Genomic DNA, 19,677 nt, shown 5'->3' on the forward strand with positions numbered 1-19,677 from the left:
GCAGCATTAGCTGACTAGACAAGACCTAGACAACCTCAGTGACCAGCTCTTCTACTATCTTAGTAGACCCCCAAACTTTCTTACAGAAACTGAAAAGTCTAAACTGCATCATAGTAAAGGATAAGGAAGAAAATAGAATGATTTATTGCAACAAGGTGTTTAAGCAGTCCACAAATTTAAGATACGTTCTCTGGGGCTTTAATATGTTAAATGTTACCTCTAAGTCTGCAAATGCTACTTCAGTGAGGGGTTTTTTTCCATGCATGCAATAAATTCTTTTGGCTGTTCTACAATGTTCTTCAGTCTTAGCAAATCCTGAATACAGGCTGTTTCTTGGAAATACTTTGATGTTGTTTCTCATCCTGTCTTCCCTGAATTGTTATAGTATGTAATGCCGCTGTAAACCCTTTACAGCAGTTTTTAACATGCTGAGAAATTAACTATTTGCTGTCTTCAGTTTCTCCACAAGCTTCTGAATTACGACTAGTACCTCGTGGCTGACAGCGTACCTTCGTTTCTCTGAAAGAATCTTGTAGGAAACATTGTGCACATCTTTAAAAGAAATGTAATTCCACCTTTTACACACTATTTTACCAACACAGCAAAAAGTTAAATAGAAAATTAGCCTGAGTCAAGGCAGCATGTGCAGAGTGAGTGTTATCGCTACCCAGCATGCTGATGATTTCATGGCAGCTACCTGTGTGCCTGTTTTAACCCACAGCATGGGTAAGGCAGCTGTCGTGGTAAGCAAGTTTCAAATACTTTTTTACTGAGTGTAAATGTAAGCAGTGACTGCCAAGCAGCACTTTAACCTTACTTTAACGTACACTTTAATGTACTGTAAATCCACATTCAAGCTTGCCTTGTGGAAACTCGTACAAGCCTGTAGTCAAAGAATTGTAGTAATTAGGGAAGTAAAATTTCCCTTTGCAGAAGCTGTTTGAGTTAGATGCAGTTACATAAACGTCAACTCAGCATTTTGTAACAGTTTTAAACTACTACTTGTAGTGCTTTGTAAGTAGATACATTGGGGGCACATGCAAACATTCTGCAAATGACCTGCAGGCCTTCCTCTCGTGCCTCTTCATGGATGCAAGATTTGCTGTTTATCAGCACTCGGGTCCCACAGCTTACTTTAAAGACACGTACCCGAAGGGTTCCGGGCTGTTTGGGGGAGACGTGTTGGAAGGCGAGCGGGAGGGCTCGCATGGTGACAGGGGTACCGTGGGTGCGGCTTGCGCTGTGACAGGGGTGCCATGGGTCCAGCTTGCGTGGTGACAGGGCTGCCGTGGGTGCTGCTTGTGCACTGTGGCAGGGGTTCCATGGGTGCAGCTCACGCTGTGACAGGGGTGCTGTGGGTGCAGCTTGCGTGCTGTGACAGGGGTTCCGTGGGTGCAGCTCACGCTGTAACAGGGGTGCTGTGGGTGCTGCTTGCATGCTGTGACAGGGGTGCTGTGGGTGCAGCTTGCGTGCTGTGACAGGGGTGCTGTGGGTGCTGCTCATGCTGTGACAGGGGTGCTGTGGGTGCAGCTTGCGTGCTGTGACAGGGGTGCTGTGGGTGCAGCTTGCATGCTGTGACAGGGGTGCTGTGGGTGCTGCTCACGCTGTGACAGGGGTGCTGTGGGTGCAGCTTGCGTGCTGTGACAGGGGTGCTGTGGGTGCTGCTCACGCTGTGACAGGGGTGCTGTGGGTGCAGCTTGCGTGCTGTGACAGGGGTGCTGTGGGTGCTGCTCATGCTGTGACAGGGGTGCTGTGGGTGCAGCTTGCATGCTGTGACAGGGGTGCTGTGGGTGCTGCTCACGCTGTGACAGGGGTGCTGTGGGTGCAGCTTGCGTGCTGTGACAGGGGTGCTGTGGGTGCTGCTCACGCTGTGACAGGGGTGCTGTGGGTGCTGCTCACGCTGTGACAGGGTGCGTGGGGCCTTGCCTGGGGACAGCCGATGACCCCGGGGGAAGCGTGGGTCAGGGCTGCAGAGCAGACCCGTGCGGTTGGTGCCACAGCAGGCGGCGGCTGCCGGCTCAGCCCAGCAAGAAGAGGCAGCCGAAGGCTCCCTCGGGCACCGTGCCCCAAGCACTAACGCTCCTGCAGCTGAAGATCCTGCAGCCACGAGAACCCTGCTGAGGCTGTTTCTCTTCCTGGAGCAGATCTCAGAGAACGTGACCCCAGGTGCACACGTTTACCCATTTTTTAAAACACACTTTGGGCTAGGTGAGACCTGGGAGTCAAGCGCAAGCGGAACGCGTCCTGCCTCCTGCCGGGGTGCACCTGGCCTTGGCCAGGCCGCGATCACACGGCGTGGAAGGTCCCAATTGGTCCGTTTCCACCGACCGCCGCCTTAAAGCCTGGGGGGGCGGGGGGCGCACCTCGGCCGGCCGGGCTGCGGGGCGCGGCTGCGCGCCCTTGTCCTGGCGAGCGCCGGGCACCTCGCTCTGGCTGCGGGGGGTCCCGGCGGGCAGCGCCCCCCTGGCTCCGCGCCGCGGCCCCGCCGGCCCTGCCGAGGTCGGGGGGTGATGGTGCCGCAGCCGAGCCCCGGCCGCACGGCCCCGCCGCGGGGGACGGCGCTGGGCAGGGCCGGCCGCTCCGCCCCCGGGCGCAGCCCGCCTCGCCCGGTGGTGCCACCCGTGCTGCCAACGAAGTTTACAAAGTTGTTTCAGCCCTTCAGCCGTGCGGCTGCCGGCCCGAGGCGGGGGGGTCGCGCCGCTCAGCGCGCAGGGCTCAGCGCGCAGGGCTCGGCCCTTGGGCCCGGGCGCCGGGGGAGGTGAGTCGGGGGAAGGTGTCGCGGGCCGGGGGCAGCAGCACCGCCGTGCGCGGGCGGGTCGCTCTGCTGGCGGAACGGCGGCGCCGCTGCGCCCTCCTTTGCGGAGCGCCGGTGCCTCAGCGGTGTCCCGCTCTTCCGCATGCCGCCAGCTGGGCTGTCCGCGGGGGGCCGCCCGCCGGAGAGCATCGTCTCGGCGGGCTCAGGGCAGCCGTCGCTGCCCCGTGCCCTGTTCCCCGGTGCCGAGCGGGGCTGCGGCCCTGCCCGCCGGCCAGTGCGGGGCGGCGCCGGGGGCTCCCGCCGCTCTGGCAGCCCCGGGCTCTTTCGTGAACCCCCGGCTCGCCCTCAGGCGGGGAGGCAGCGGGAGCAGAAGCAGCCGAGCAGGCCGCTCCTGTCTCCGCGAACGCGGGCGGGTGCCGTGGCCCCGCGCTGCCGGCCGCGTTGTGCAGGCTGGGGCGGGTGGGGTGAGGCGCGGGCGGGTGAGCGGGCTGAGGGGCCGCGGCCTCTCCCGCACAGGGAGCGTTTCCTACGGGCGGTGCCCCGCAGTGCTGCTGACTGATGGTGGTGTTGACTGACAGCCTTCGTGTTTGCGCTCCGGCGTGCCTCCTGCCGCGCCGTGCGGGGTGGCGGGCGGCGTCACGGAGCAGGAGCTTTGCGCCCAGGTTACCTCAGGAGCCGCCCGGGGGGTGGCGGGGCCGGTGCGGCCTGCGTGGCGGGAGGGGCCCGGTGGCGGCGGCGCTGCTGCTGCGGATGGAAAAGAGGTTTTTTGTGCCCCAGCAGCAGTTTGGTGTCAGTCTCACACCGCTTACAGCGCTAGTGCGGTGTCTGATGCGGGTTTCGGTCTTTCTTGATACTGAATGCTTATGTCTGTACATGACGGGTATAAAAACCACCTTAGCGCTCGCTACCAGGGTAGTGGATTTATAATATATGCCAGTAGAACAGATCATGACTGCAGGTAATGAAACTTGGGTAGCGTCACAGTTGGGAGAATGGTGAAATCCCTCTGGAACACTTTGACTAACGCAACATACTTTTCTGTTTCCTTAGTTGCAAGTCTGTGGTTTTTAACAGTAGTTTCCAGGTTATTTTCACTTTTCTTTTTAGACGGCATATGTGAATTAATCTGAAGCACTGGTAAAAGGTTATTGTTTGTCTCTGGGATGTCCTGAGGACCTGGATATCTGGTCCCCAAATCTATCTTTAAGGACACCAATATTGTACAACTCAAAAGGTAACTGTCACACCAAAAAGAGTGAAAACTAAATGTCAGCCTTCTCTATACTAAATTCTCATCTTTCTTGACATCAATACATCAGAAGTCACTGTTTCAAGTACAAAGAGAAGTTAAATTTCTCTGAGTGGACTAAGTAGCAAATTAGATTCAGGGCAATAATAGTTTAGTCTTTTGGTCTGCCAGTTCTTGGAGACTTAAGTTCGCTGCTGCTGAAATGAAGGACGTATATTTGCTTCTGTGTGAGACATCTCTCCCCTCTTTTCCTTCCATCTTGTGATGGACTGAAGAGACTTGTAAAGAAGGTAGCAGAAATTAATGCGCTGAACAGCATTACTCTGCAAGCCTTTATTGTGGTTTCTTCAGCCCACAGGATGCATGTGCTGCTTCTAGCAGATCTCTCTCTTTTCCTCCTGTTTCTGTTCACTGACAAATGATACACTGTCATGATACTGTAGATGGGTAAACGGTGGCCATATGGAGGGGTAAAGAATATAGTGGTCTGACCAGATTACCTCGCCATCGTTTGCTAATTTGCAGTATAGGTATATATGAATGTGCAGTCTTACATAAAGGAGGGAGTAATACATCTTTAGGGATTTATTTCTCACTAAAAATGCAGATCTAATCTATTGAAGTTAAACCTGATCTAAAAATATAATTGATTCCACTGTCCATGACTTATCCACGCAGAAGCACTAAGATGCCTGTGTCGAGGAACTGACTGAATCTTAGTTGAAGGCTCTGGAGCTTTCCAGACCAAAAAAAAAATCTTGTCAGGCCTAGACTTTTCAGTGCAAATCTGATATATTTTTTTATCTTAAATACTTGCCACCAACTTTTTGTTTTCTTTTACCTAGATTTTTAGACACCAGTACCCTTTCTGGGATAGTTATCCCCCTCATCTGGTAAGGTGGATCACCACAGGGTCAGATAAACAAGGTATAGGATAGCAAGCCTTGTCCAGTCTACCTCACTAGTTACTATCAGATTTATTCTGTGTCATGTCTCAGGCTAATTTGACTTCCTTCTCACGTTCTCATTTTGCTGTGTCTCTGTGCCATGTGTTTGTTCTGTTGTGTCCCAGACTACCCCTTGCTCTGATACCTTATTTTTGCCAGTCAGAAATTGCAAAGTAGCCATACCTATTGCACAGTGGCAAGTCACCGCGTTACTGAGCTGTGGCTGAAATGGGTGCGCCTTCGAAGAGCCTGTGGCCCCCAGAGAGCCACACCAGAAGATATTCTTCATCTCTGCAGTATCATGCAATAGCCCTTTTTTCCTCACATGACTCACCTTATGCTTTAGTCTCACAAAGGGGGTGTCATGAAAGGTGAAGGGTCTTTCTAGGGAACTTCTGTTCATCAGAGAGCAGTGTAAATGGAGGCAGGGGTCCCATGCAATTGCAAGAATAACTTTTTGACTAGTTGACTCACAGAGATTGTGGAAGTCTTATTTCCACTTGAAAGCAGTAGTGAATTAAAATCCAATTAGGAATCTAATGACACATTTTTAATTGTCTGTGTTGCTAGAGTTTTTTGTAGAACTGAACAGGATGAGGTACACCAAGCCTACTAATCAAATACAGGTGAGTGGATTTGTTTGTATGTGCTTCCCAGCCATGCAGAACAGGTAGCCTGAAGGCTATCTTGTACTGCGTATAGAAAAATAAGCCGCCTCTTTATCCTGTTTTACCATTACTTCTTGCAATGGTAAAAGTGGACTAGAAAACTAAATACTCCTGTACCTCACTCACGTGGTCTTGTCCCATGCAAACTGTCTCACTGGCTCAGATGAAGGTGGTTCCCAAGAGCAAGTTTATAGTTTCAGAAATTCTGAAAACTTTGAAAACAAGAATTGTTGCAAACCCAACTCCAAACCAACTACCAAATAACTAAGGAGATTCTTGGAGCATGCCTCTTGGGTCTTCTAGTGCAATCTGAAATAGCTTGGGTTCACTAAGGTCAGTAGCAGAGTAGATTGAAAATTTCTGCTAACATTTTTTCCATTTAAAATGATTTGTTATTTGAAGAGAATATGTAATTTGCATCTCAAAATCCTTTAGTTTAAAGATGTAACATTCCTTGATGAACTAGAAATAGAGTATACTTCAGATTTCAAGCCATTTTTTTGTTGGTTTTCAGGGAGATAATTGATTTTTTTTTCCCGAGAAGTTACATTTTTAGCAAGGACTTTTGGAGGAGGCAGAATATTTCAAGGTTGTGTTTGGTTTTTTTTTTGTGAAAGTGGTGTTCTTCAAAGATGTTGTTGTCAACCAGATTTTACCAGCTGAAAGTAGCTCCATTTAGCAGTGAGTCATTAGGAAAACCTGAAAGATAAGACAATTAAAAGGAGCATGTGCTGCTTTACTTACTTTTCCCAGGCCTTTACTTCAGAGCGGGGATCTGTTTCCAATGCAAATAATTTGTCAACAAATGGAACAGCTCATAGGATTTGGCAATACCTCCTGCCAGAATATCATGTTACAGGCTACACCTGTATATACACCTATATATATACACTAATATCATGCTGTTATTAATATAGTTATTAGCATTTAATTTCAGTTCTTGGGACAATGCAACACAATAAATCATGCAGAGTCAGATGAAGTCAGCTCTATTTTGACTTTACTGTGCTTGGAATGTGTTGCATATGTTGTAAGGTGCTCCCTCGTAACAAATAGGTTTTGCTTCTCTGAAGTAACATTTTCTGTTTTTGAAAGAAGTTGATGGTAAAATAGATATATATAGTTCTATAACAGTTCTGATACAAGTTCTATAACTGCTAATGTCACTACTGTTTACTTGCAAACATTTATAAAAACTTATGTCGCAGCCACAAATGTTAGCTAGAGTTGTTGCCAAAATACATAACTGGCCAAATTGTATTTGTATGCAGAAAATTATAATAAGTTAGAGACAGAATTTGTGGGGAAAGCACACACTCAGATACACATGCACACATACCACCATCCTGCTCAGGTGTTGGGTCAACAGCTTCTTGAAGACTCAAGGTTCTTGCAACCAGCAGGCAGGCAAGGAACAAGAGGGAGGGGGAACAGGTTGTCTTGGAGATGGTGTCCTTGAGCAAGGCAGGAAGAGCAGGTGGAGGGAGGGAAGGAGTGTGTTGGTCCTTGAAACATGCGGAGACTACAGGGAAGGTGCTCTCACAGCTCTGATGATCCTGTGATTAGTCTGTAACAGTGAATTCCATGATGATTGTTGCTCGTAAATTTAGCATTCTTTTATAAGAAGTTTGCATTTCCAAGCAGTTCTTAGCTTTTCATTACTTAAGTACATTAAAAAGGAAGCATCTAAAGCAGTAAAGCAAGAGGAAAAGATGCATTTCCACTAAAATCCTAACTTAGTGTAGCTTTACTTCTTGAGGACCCTAGCAGTGCTAAGCTTGACCGGCCTTTTCAGTATGGATCCCTAAGAACTGCTAATATTTAGGCAATAAAAATCAGAGAAGGTAGTACTGGAAGGAAAGTGAGAGGTTCTATGATGATGTTGTCTGCACACTAGTTTTTCATTAGTTTCCATGCTAGAAACAGGATGGGGAATAAAAGATTCTGCCTGCTTCCTTTACTTACCTCTGTTATCTTTGGACATCTTTTTTAATACATGGATAGTTTTGTTTGCTATTTCCATAGAGCCTGTCAAGTCACAAGCCAGGCAAGTGACTTTCTTCTTCCATCTGTGTGGGAAGCTTTTGGGAGAGGCAAATTTTCTTAAAAACCCAGAGAAAATTAGTTGCTTGGATGGAGATGCTTAAAAAAAAAAAAAAGGTTAACGAGGACGTGATCATCAGTCAGAGACTTAGGATCCTGCATCATTGTGCACAGAAGGGAAATAGTTTGAGTTTTTTGTCCAACATCTGGATTTGTGGATTCTCATGCCATGGTGGGGAGTGGGTGGTGTCTCCCCCAAGTCTTCAGTAGCCTGTTTTGGAATCATTAATACTGTCACTTTAAGCATCTTTTCAGTTTTTTCTCCTGTTTCACAGTTAATATTGTGGAGACTCTACTTCTGAAATATGACCTGGGGTTTTTTTCCCTTCTTTAGTTTTAGGTATGGATTTTTTTCCTTAACCAATAATCTTCTGAAAATGATGGATTTTAATTATGATTGTAGTGTATTTATAACCCACAATATCTTCTCCTAGATATTTTCCCTCCTTGATTTCTGCTAATCTCCTTTACCTTGAAATAAATTGGAAGTAATTTTATGGAAATCTAAAAACTTGTTGCGGTATAAATGAAGCGTTGAGCTTGCATTATGCAGAATATCAAAGTAGATGATCCTAATGATTCTCTTAATCTTTAAAAGCTAGTCAGGACTGTTTGGAGACTTCCTGTTAACGCTGGTTGTCAACAGAATTTGGCTCTCCCACACAAATTTCCTCACAGGAAAGAAATTTGTACATAATTTAAAGCTTTTGGGTTTTAGACCAGTGCATGCAGGATTCCTTTGTTACCTGCCTTTGCTGCTTCCTTGATTTTCATGACATGTTTCTTTCAGATTTGTCCTGTTGCGGTCTCATAGGAACTCCAGCCTTCCTGAGATCTCTTCCTCTGCAGTTAAACTCCCCACACCTACCCCATGGTGCACTCTCTCCTAAGGTGAAGGATCATGAGAGATTGTGTACATCATGAGAAGTTAGCTGACCAGTGAATTCCGGCTATGTAGAAGAGGCTTTTTATGACACATTTCAATTCCTTTCTGAAGCAAAAGCATGAGACTTGCATGTTTTTACTTGAAAAGTCAAGATTGGGGGAATGAAAGTCCCATTTTTCATCTAGTTCAGTCCAGATGTTCATATGGTTAGGTCAGGCTTTATAATGCTTCCATGAGAGCTTAAAGGGTAGTTGTCTTAGACATAGTAGAGGGAGAAAATATGGATATTTTTTGGATGCACGACTCCATATCTGTCAGTTGTTTTAAATGTGGGACCTGAATTTTTACCTTGAGCAGTCACAAATCTTTTAAAAATACAACATTGAGGTCCACTGATGTATTCATCTTTCTCAAGGAATGATCACCTGTCATCATTTTCAGATTTGTCTTTGGTCTAATCTTCTGTGATGGAAGTTGCACTACCTTTGCAGTCAGTGGTTGTGTCTACTTTCCTGGTCATTGGATGGTTTTTCATGTCTAGTTTGTCTGCCACATTACACACAAGTGTTACTAGTCTGCTGCATTATGTGCATAGGCAGTATTTTTCTCCAACTCTGTGTCTAGGAAACTTCTATCTACTTGAGGATCGTTATTTTGCTCCCTTTCATCTTAGCAGCTCCATTCTTCTGTCATTCTTGATAGGTCCTGCTTTTTTTGATTCTTGATTTTTCTTTGATGTGTGTTTCCTTGATGGGACACTTGGCCTTAATTGAGCTCAATAAGCTGTAACTTTCCCAATTAAATTGAAAGGATTCTATGACAGGGTTCACTGTCTACCTGGATGAACACTTGTTCAAGGGCAGGGCACAGTAATAGGGAACAGAATGGCTTCTTTCAGCAGGCTTGTGCCATCTTAAAATGTGGTGGTACATTTTAATGGCTTTGGAAGCTTTTCAGTGTAATGCTAGAAGGTAACTGACAGTTTTGAAGAGGTCCCTATTCATGTCAGGCATACTACAGATCAACTGCAGGTTATTTTAATGATAATTTGGTTGTAGGAAAACATATTTCTCATAGCAAAAGTATGCAATCTAATTTCTATTTCCAGTGATTGTAAATCATAACTGTTCTCTCTCATAGGAGTATTTTGTATAAATCCATGGTGACCTCGGTATTAAGCAAGCTTACTACATTTTTCTGCTGATGATTCATGTTTTGAAGTGTGCTGCAGAAAGTTTGTACCTATAAGCAGATGCTAAAAAAAAGTATTTTACTGAAACCTAGAACCTTGGAGACATGAATGCAATTAAACAGCTCTAAGTTGTTTTTTTTAACTATCACAGTTAGAGAGAGCGGGGTGGTCATGAGTCATGACTTACAAAATCTGTGGATCAACAGTACTCTGTACCTATAGAGTCTGGTGATTTACAGTACACCTGACTGAAAAATCATGATGAAAATGTCATTTGAAATACTAATGTGACCTGCCTCTTGCAGACCAGTCCAAAAATACCTCATGATTAATCATCTGTAAAAAAACTCATAAAGCCCACATCCTTGTTTAGTGTCATTTGGAGTTATGCTTGTTTGTATCAGCTCATGATCCTACCTGTTTTGCATAGTGAAGTGTTTGTAGCTAAAAGAATGGAAATCAGGTGTCTTAGCAGAATAGTCTTTTGAATTTGTAAGCCATTTGGTTTCTAAAGGAGATGTATGAGTGAATAGAACTACCTGTGTTATTGAAAATTGGCCTTGGAATAATTACACTGCTGATCCAGGAATATGGAGCAAACGGCAGTTTTAATCTTTCATGTTATTACCAGCATTTGCAAAGTATCAGGGCACTCTGAGAATTATGATGAGCTGTACCAGCTTTGGAAGCTGCCATAAAGATTAAGAATTTTAGCATATGCTCTAATTTAATTTTCTGCTGTATTCAAGATGTGTAGCAAGTTTTTATGATGGGTATGAAAGGTGGGGCAACTTGTAAGGTGAGGCTCCTGTGATACACATAATTTGGTTTTGTGGTATGGAACTATTTAGAAAGCACGGTGACGTTTCCTGAATCATGTCTGTACTGTTTGCTAAGCATAAACAGCTATCAAACCATATAATGCCTCTTTGTTCCACCATTTTAAACCTGCATTCATATTTCTATTCTCTGAAATAGTTAGCTATCTTTTACTTGCACAGTTTTTCTTTTTTCTTAAGTCTAATGAACTGTGCGGAAATCACCAGCCATAGCAGCGCTTACCATCATCATTAGCTGGGCCTGTTCCTGCAGTTGTGGCCTCTTGAGAAATTGTTGAGATGTGAAAAAGAAAGAAAAAAATCTCCCAAACTTTTACATCCAATATGTTTGGAGTCTGGATCAGATCTTGTCAAGACTGTCTTCAGGCTGCGCTTGTCCCACTAATTTTTTGGTATTTTTAAACCTGTTTTTAAATTGGGCCATTAGTTTAAACTCTGCGGTGACACTGGCTTTGATTACCTCATATGCTGGTGTCTGTGAGGAATGAGCTGTGTTGAAGTCAGTCAACTTCAGGTGTGTAAAAGCAGTATGAAAGGAGGTCTCATCCAGACTTTATACTACTGTAGTCTGAATGTGGCTTGCAGTGGCATTCAACCTGATCTAATTGTGGGTGGCTGTATAGAGTCCAAGCAAAGATTCACCTAGCTCATGTTCACTTTTTGACACTATTTAATACTGGAAAAGTCAGGAAAGGGATTAAGAAACAGGATGGTTATGGAGTGATCTTTTCTTCTGTGTATCTTCCCAGCTACTGATACTTAGTCAGACTTTCTGAGCAAGAGCTCCTCATAAAAGCACAGCTGTTCATGCAGCTGTAATAGCCAAATGCCCCTTGTTATGTCTGACCTGTATTCCCTGTGACAGTGTTTCCTAGGCTGGTTCATTTTCCAGGGCCTCCTTGGCTGCCAGCACGAGTGCTGTGGCAGGCTCCAGTGCCTTCGGGGTGGGCATGCAGCGAGCCCACCTGCTGCAGTAGGAGTGGTACCCAGTGCTGGCAGCTGCCCGCTGCCTTCGGAGCATCCCTACTGCCCCACTCTGAGACTGCAGTAAGAGCCATCCTAAGAAGGAGTTTCCTAAAGTGGTGTAATCATCCTTTGTCTTCAATTATTTTTCTTCTGCTGCTTGTAACTCTGCTTTAGGGAGGATTTTGACAGCTAAGTTCTTTGGTCATGAAGCCAAATTGTTTCAGCTTTGGAGAGTGTTTGAGCGATGGTACTGGGATGATTGGAGTTACAAAAGAGTGAGGGGGAGAGAGTAAAATTTACCCATGCTTGCAGATTTTTGCCACGTGGTTGCAGAGGGGGGCGAGGGATTTGCTCATCCAAGTCCTGGTTTGGTTTGGAGTCAGTGGCCTGGTCGCAGTGCTTTTGTACTCACATGAAACATGGGCCAGGCTGTTGGACTTCCCATAGCTGTTGGAGAAATCACTTCATCCTGAAAAGCCACTGAAAGTGTGACACTAACTCTCAGAAGTTCTTGGAAGATGCTGTGCTTTAAGAGGTATAAAGCACTGCCAGGTTGGAACTGAAGTATAGAACAAAGCAGTCTCTGGCTGAGTTACTCTGTGATCAGAGCCTGTTCTCCTTAAGAAGCTGATTAGACAACCTAAAGTTCTTGTTTCCTCAGATTCTGCCCTCACATCCATGCAATGCCAAGCCCTGTACTCTGAAGACAACATATATTTCAGATTCAGATAGTTCTCGCTGACTTTCTGTTGGAGTTGTTTCAGATTCTGCCAGTCATGCTGGATCAGAACCAGGCTATGTTCCTTTATAATAGTCAAATGCCTCTCCAAATACTTCCCTCTGTGAAAAAATTATCAAATTTGTGACTACTTTAGGTAGACCTATTTAGAAATACAAAAATGCAAATTAAAGATATAGATAGGAAGCCAAGGTGTTGGATGTCATCTAAGCCCTGGTAGCTGTACATGTGTTCTTAGCCTGTCACAAATACACAGTACCTCGGTGAAATAGTTTCTCTGCTTGGTTTACCCCCATGATAATGAGTTTAGATCATATAGTTTCTTACAAATGTCAGGTGAGGCATGACAACTCATAGTTAGTCAGTAGTGCCTTTGAGCCTACATGCTACTGGGAAAGCCTGCTCCTTTGTTACTGGTACTGTTGTATCAATGGGTTGTACAATTGTACGAGTTTGAAGAAGTAGTATTTACATATGACCTCCTAGAATGAGTTCAAGATCAAATTATAGCCAAACATGAATATATACAAATATTTTCATGCAAGGGGGTATAATACAAATTTTCACAGAAGCTCTTTAGAATCTGATTAAGTTATAAAGGCTTCCCACCAAGTTCACTAGCAATTAGTTCTTTACAGATGAAAGTCAAAGCCCTAAGCAGTAAGGATGAATCTTAGGAAATGTTTCAGAATTCCATAATCCATTGTCTTAATTGTTTTAAATGCCATGATCCATCAGATTTCATCAGCTGTCAGTTGCCTTCCATTCTGTAGCTGTCACATGACTCTTCAAAAGTACTGGATGTAAATTGTGATGTGTGGCGTTAAGATGATTAGAGTAAAAAAGATACCACTTGAATACTTGTAGTGACTTCAAATTATTTTTTAATTTACCTGTATTTCTTGTGGGTTTTTGTTCATATTAGTTGATTATCTATATTTCTTGTTAAACTGGCTGATTTTGCCTCAGGCTTCCTTTTCAGAGCTAGTTTTGTCTTCTCTTTCCCTTGGACTTCTCTCTCCTCATTCATGGTCTCATTTGCAGTGTCTCTGGTGCAGCCCATCAAAAGCAGACATTTTCAAAAGCTTTTTCTTCTAAACTTTAGCACTTAATTAAAGAGATGGTTGCTAAGAGATTGTGGAAAACATCATTAAAAGGGTCTGATTGCTCTTTTCCTGGCCTTCTACCCACAGGTTTCAGATCAAAATTTAGGAGTAAATGGGATAGCAGCATCCCAAGATATTAATGTGCTGTGACAATGGACAGAATACAAGGAGACTGTGCCAGTCCCATGCCACCAGGAGAGGCAGAGAGGAGCAGGACTGAAGAGCAAGATCCAGGACTAAATGTGTTGGGAAAAGCACATGAGTTTTTTCAGATTTGTGATCTGGAAGGCAAAGGCTTCATCACTCGTCAAGACATGCAGGTAAACCAAAATTGGCTATGTGAAATGCACAATGAGAGAAGCTCCTAATGCCCTTAATGAGTTGAGACTAATTTAGCGTTAAAATTTTTAACACCTTCCTGATAACTTTAAAGAGATATGTGGTATTTGAAATAATCTCTTTGAAGTCTTACATAATGCTTGCATTTGCTTCCACAGACAAAGCAACAAAAAAGTAGAAAATCAGAGGAAGTTTGAAAAATGCCCTAGGAACTTAATTCCATTCTCGGTGAGAAAGTTGAAAATCCAGTAAATTAATTACTTTGACTTGCCACAGCATCATGAATGTGTTCAGTCCACCAATTTTATCCTTTTGATTTTTTAGCAAAACTGTGTAAAAGAAGTCTTCACTGTGGTTTCAGCTGCCATTGTTGAACTCTCAGCTGGATGGCATGTTTATATAGGAAACAGAGGAACAGTATTTTAGTGTTCACAATAATCTTACCAAATTGTTCTTAAATTGTTTGAGGGGCCAAAATAGCATTTGATGAAAATTTTGATGAAAAAGCAACTATGTAACAGTCTTTTGAAAATGGGATTGGGTGCATATTGCAGATATGATTTGAACCGATATGTGGCAGAAAACAAGCATGCACTCATGCTTGACAGGCAAAGCGTAATTTCATTGTGTTAATCCATTTCTACTTCAGTACTTACGGATGGAATAGAGTTGGGGAGCAGTAGCATAATAAATCCAGTGCGAAGTACTAAATTTTGGAACCTCCATATCTTCAGAAATAAAGATGTGTCTGTATATAGGAAAATGCAAGCAAAATACTTTTAACTATAAATGTTGGAAAAGCAAAAACCTAGTAGTAAATTACTTGGATTACTAAGTCTCAAGAGCTTTTTGTGCAGTTGTTGCTGAATTTTGTGATGACCTGTGCTAATTCTGCAATGTTGAAAAAAGGTAGGCGTGCAGATGCTCACTGTGCTCTAAACTTTACCGATATACATTATCTCATTGAAGTAACTGCAAAAAACAAAATATGTTGTTAGTGGTAATATTGGTAAATCCAGACCCAAAGAGAATTTCATGTATTATAATTTTATTGTCTTTCCAAAAACTGAATGGTATATATTTATACCTAGTGGAAGAGCCATATATGTATGTATGTGCATATAACTCTTTAATACCTGTTTTTGCAAGGAACATAAAAACTTTTGTTTCTGTTTGATTCTAGGTTTTGTGCTTAGAGTGCTGATAAGTTTATACTTCAGGTTCTAAAACACATGTTGTGAAAGATGCAGTAGAGAAGGGTTGCAAAGAGCAAAAAATACATTTCTTCTATCTCACCATGAGTATTTACTTAACATATCTGACAACTTCAGTATGGATATAAGTGTCTGGTCCATTTAAATACAGACATAAGCATGCTCAGAACACTTGAGAAGTTTCTTTATATTTGCTCAGACTTCCTGCTGATCCAATTAAAGATAATATTACAAATAGAGACCTTTGAAGATACTGGGTTATCCTTATTCCACTCAACACTTTAGTAAATGAAGAGTAATTCAGCTGAAATCAATGCAGTTCTATTGACAAAAAACTGGGGTGAGACACAACTCCTCCATTTGACTTTACAGTAATTTAGTGACAGTAAATAAAAATTATAAAGAGAAGCCTTCTATGCTAATTCTAACAAGTCAGAAACCCTTATTCCTGAAGCCAGTGATAGCTTTCTCATTGTCCTATCTTCCTTGTAATTTGGTAATGAATTAAATAGAGATTTATTTGGACACCAGTGACAGTAATCTACAATGTTTTCTCATGGATTTGGTACCCATTATTTTATTAATGTACAAAATGATTCTTTTATACCGAACTGTAAATTAGACACATAATATTAGTTATTCATTATGCTTGATTAGGATGACTACTTGACTGGAGTCCTGGTATTGCAAACATGAGCTTGAAATCAGTATAGCTGATTTTGATTGCCCTTTTCATGATGTTCATTCCCTATAGCAAGGACATAAATAAAGTAAATCAGTTTTTTCCTTAAAAGGTATATCTTTTGCATCCTGCTGTTTGTTAATTCAGTGCTACTTACCATTAATGAATAATTGCTTCAAATACAAATTACTAACATAAGCTTTTTAATTGTTTAGTCATGTGATGAGGCATGATTTTCAACAGTGCTGAGTATCTAAAATCCAATTAACTTCAGTAGAACAGATGTTGCAAACAAAGTTTATTATGTCTATAATACAGTAATTATATTAAAGTTTTAGACCTCCCTGATTATATCCTGCTGTTAATTTTGAGATTATGTTAATACTGGTTGTTCAGAATTTTCCATTCCTTTTCAAAATATCAAATGTACTCAACTTTCAAACAAATGAGGTTTTCTGAAACTGCAAGAAAGCAAATTCTACCTGAGACTTGAAACCACAGCTTTGCACTTTGGGCCTTGAGGTTATCATGAGTAACAGGAATTAACGTTGCAAAGTGCTTTGGTTTAATATGTGTAGCAGAATTGTGTTCAGATCTTGCTTTTAGCTATTTGACCTCTGTCTTTTTATTTAGCAGAATAAAAGCTTGATATTTTCAGATGAGTAACCACAGATGTCATGAAAGCACAAAGCACGTTGAGTGGTAATGTGGATAATTTTTTTTAAGCTCTGGTGCTATTGTTGGATACAGTGGTGGTTTTTTGGGTTTTTTTGAGCCTCATATTGAAAGGATCTAGGTATTTTTTGCACTAAGCCCAACGTAAAAACACAACCCGTGTGACCAACAATTAACATTTTGTTTTCCTAACAAAAAAACATCATTTTTTTTTTTTTTTAAATAGGAAGAAGAGGTTGGGAAAACACTGACATAATCTTAGTAACAAGTGTGGCCCCAGTCCATCAAAATCTGTAAATTATCCACAAGGGATTTAATGGAGCAAAATGTTTGTACATTCTTCAAAATCTGCTGTTCTCATTTTTTTGGTCCAAGAAAATGCAAATAATTATGGTGCTATCTACTGCAAAACTGGTATAATTCAGTTCAGAATTCAAACCCTGCAACAGGGCACACCAGTGGTAGCTGGAGAAGCATTATTTCAGTCGGGTTTGCAGCAGGACCTGCAGGCAGTTGTACTGGAATCGCACGTGGGTCTGTGCTGATGACATGGTCAGAAAAGGACAGCCAGCTTTCAAGAAGCACTCCTTCAGCAGGTCACAAAGATCTGGCAGTAGGAGTACGATTTCTGTTTTTCTAAGTGTAAAAAGAGTAATTTGTCTGAAGCACTGCCTCCATCAGTGTTGTGTAGGCTGTAAGAATTTTACAAGAGAAGCTAATTTTAAAAAGTTTCCCTTCAGATCTAAGAGATTAAAGCTTTGGGAAGATGGATGTGTTTAAGTGAGAAACTGGTAAGTGTATCACTGACAAAGTAACTTACTTAGACTGAATATACGGCAAGCTTTCCTAGATATTTTTTTTTTTTCGGAAGCAGGCAGCAATGCCCAATGATCCTGCTCAGAAATCCCTTCAGGACTATTTCAGATCTGTGCTTTAGAAGCTCTGTTGCTTTCCATTCTCAGTATCACCTTGAAATTCCTTTTACTGCTATTCCATTCAACACATACAGGTTTATAACATACAGCCTAAACCCTTCATTGCAGCCAGGGAAGAAGTCCTGGTCAGTGTACTCAGCCAATTCTTAGCCTTGGCTGTATGGCTTGGTTTATTGAGTAGTGGTTTCTATTATTCTTGGATTGCAGGAGAAACGTTCTTTGTCCCTAAATCCCTTCTCTGCAGTGGAACAGATCGGTACTTCTGATCAACCTTTATCAACCTATTAGCTTGCAATTTTAATATGTTGCATATATAATAGGAGCTCAGGAAAGCGGTAACGATATTAGATAATAAAGCAGAGAGCTCCACAAGGGTTGAGCATTTTCTCTAGAAAACTGAATCTCTTCTATGTGCGAATTAAAAACATTACATCTCCGTTTAAATACTATGTATAGGCCCAGCAAATAGGGCCTTCATTTCTGTTGGCAAGTCATCAATTGTTTGAAATCTTAAGTCTGTCATGTCCCACCTCTCCCATTTTAGAGCTAGATCAAGTATGTTAATAAAGAGTGTGCTTTAATCTGCAAAATGCCATTGCTTAAATTAAATCATGGATTACTGCTTTTCGTAAGTAAATTATATATACCTTTTAGTTAAATAAGATAAAAAAGGTTGCTTCCTAAGCTGAGAAAAGCTTTTACTGTTCTGAATGCTGTCTCCCAGAGGAAATCCTGGCTGTTGTAGTTGTCCGCTGCTCCAGCTTCCTCCTCTTTCTGGGAATCTGTCTGTACTGGTAAAAGAATTACAGTAAAACCATTAGGGCCAGATTTAAAGAAAATGTTTTGTGTGAGGGGGTTTATGCCCCTCTCTTAATTCTTGGGGAAAAAATAAGTGATTTTGTGGAGCTGGTTTCATGAAGTTTTGTCTTTTTGGTATGAGCATGCTGTGTTTCAGAAGTAGGTACTCATGAACTAAATGTAACTCATTACAGGAGCAGCAGGTTTGCTTCTTGGATCATGCAGCTTTCTTAGTTTTATTTACACATTTTAAAGCAGCTTTAATTAGGACAGTATACCATCCATGGTGTTCTTGTTTAGAGCATCTCTTGCTTGACTTCATGATAGGGAAGGAACTAAGCATGCAGTTCTGCTGGCAAGTTTATCCAGCTGCATGATAATCGAGGCATTTCACCAGGATGCTGAGACTCCATCTCAAGCTCTGCCTCTTCGCTGTGTGATTGGAGTCTGTCACAAGGAGATTGTTCTCACTGCTTTGTTGTGAAGGACTCATAAAGGCAAATGATGAAGTCATAAAAGCAAATCATCCTCAATTTATATTGTTTTACTCTGATATACTTGAATTTTCACACTGGGAAACAAAAGGACCTATCCTTCTGTAGTATGGATGTTTTGTAGAATCTAGTCTTCCTCATCTTGTAGTACTGGGTAAAGTTGCTGCATGTTTTGTCATTCCAGAGACTGCATCCTGAGTTACCTCTTAGTCTGGAAGAGCTTGAAAAAGTTTTTGTTACGTTGGATGCTGATGGCAATGGCTCGCTCACCCTGAAGGAGTTCACCACAGGATTCAGTGAGTTTGGAAAGCATGTCTCCTTTATAGAGCTTTAGTCATATTCTATACTCTCCATATCAATAAAAAAGCATTTTATCTTAACAATGCTCACAGGGAGCCAGATTATTCCCTAGATATAGTAGATATATGTAGCAGATGAAGAAGTGGTCAAATTATGTGAGTAAATAGACAAAGGGCTCCTGATCTTTGTCTCCTGTTTTAAGATGGCAAGCCATAGCATGATACAAGACATATGATGTAACAATCTGAATTACACCTGATTTAAGCTATGGAGTAAATCTACCAACAGACTTTGGAAAATTTCCCTGGGGGGGGTGGGGGGTGGGGGTGTGTGTGGAAATTGTGTTTTATTTCATATTGGGTCATAAGACCTGAGAGATAATTAAGATTCTCTCTAAGATTAATGTAAGATAATGCTGAAAATATGTTAATACTACTGTCCTTACAGCTGTGGGAATGCTTTCTACAATAAATCAATTCTTCAAGTGATGTTGCTTATTTTGAAACAAAACAGGATGAAGCAATTATTACAGCATGATGGGAGTTCATAATTTCTTTGTAACTGCCTGCTTTGCAACAGCACTCTTACTGTCATGTTCTGTGCGTTTGTGAAAGGGTTGCTTTCTCCCCAGCTGTGAGGTTTCAGATAAGATGACAATGTTAGTGAGACTGTATGGTTGTTTACGCAGAACCAATTTTGTACTGAAATTTTAGCTCTGATGACTGTAAGCACCGGTTTTAAGCATTTTCTCTAGAAAACTGAATCTCTTCTATGTGTGAATTAAAACATT

General features: G+C 42.3%; 1 protein-coding gene across 2 annotated transcripts in view; it reads left to right on the plus strand.

The window, feature by feature from the left end:
• Window positions 1–2,656: 2,656 nt before the first annotated feature.
• CRACR2A (calcium release activated channel regulator 2A) overlaps window positions 2,657–19,677 on the plus strand; it is a 60,729-nt gene continuing 43,708 nt past the window's right edge. For both annotated transcript variants that reach the window (XM_037390095.1, XM_037390096.1), the window contains exons 1-3: window positions 2,657–2,758; window positions 13,538–13,770; window positions 18,772–18,883. In XM_037390095.1, coding sequence (XP_037245992.1) covers window positions 13,603–13,770; window positions 18,772–18,883 — 280 coding nt within the window. In that variant the 5' untranslated portion in view covers window positions 2,657–2,758; window positions 13,538–13,602. The remainder of the gene's footprint in view (window positions 2,759–13,537; window positions 13,771–18,771; window positions 18,884–19,677) is intronic.

Source organism: Falco rusticolus, chromosome 5, assembly GCF_015220075.1.
Source record: "Falco rusticolus isolate bFalRus1 chromosome 5, bFalRus1.pri, whole genome shotgun sequence".
In the NCBI taxonomy this organism is placed as follows: Eukaryota; Metazoa; Chordata; class Aves; order Falconiformes; family Falconidae; genus Falco; species Falco rusticolus.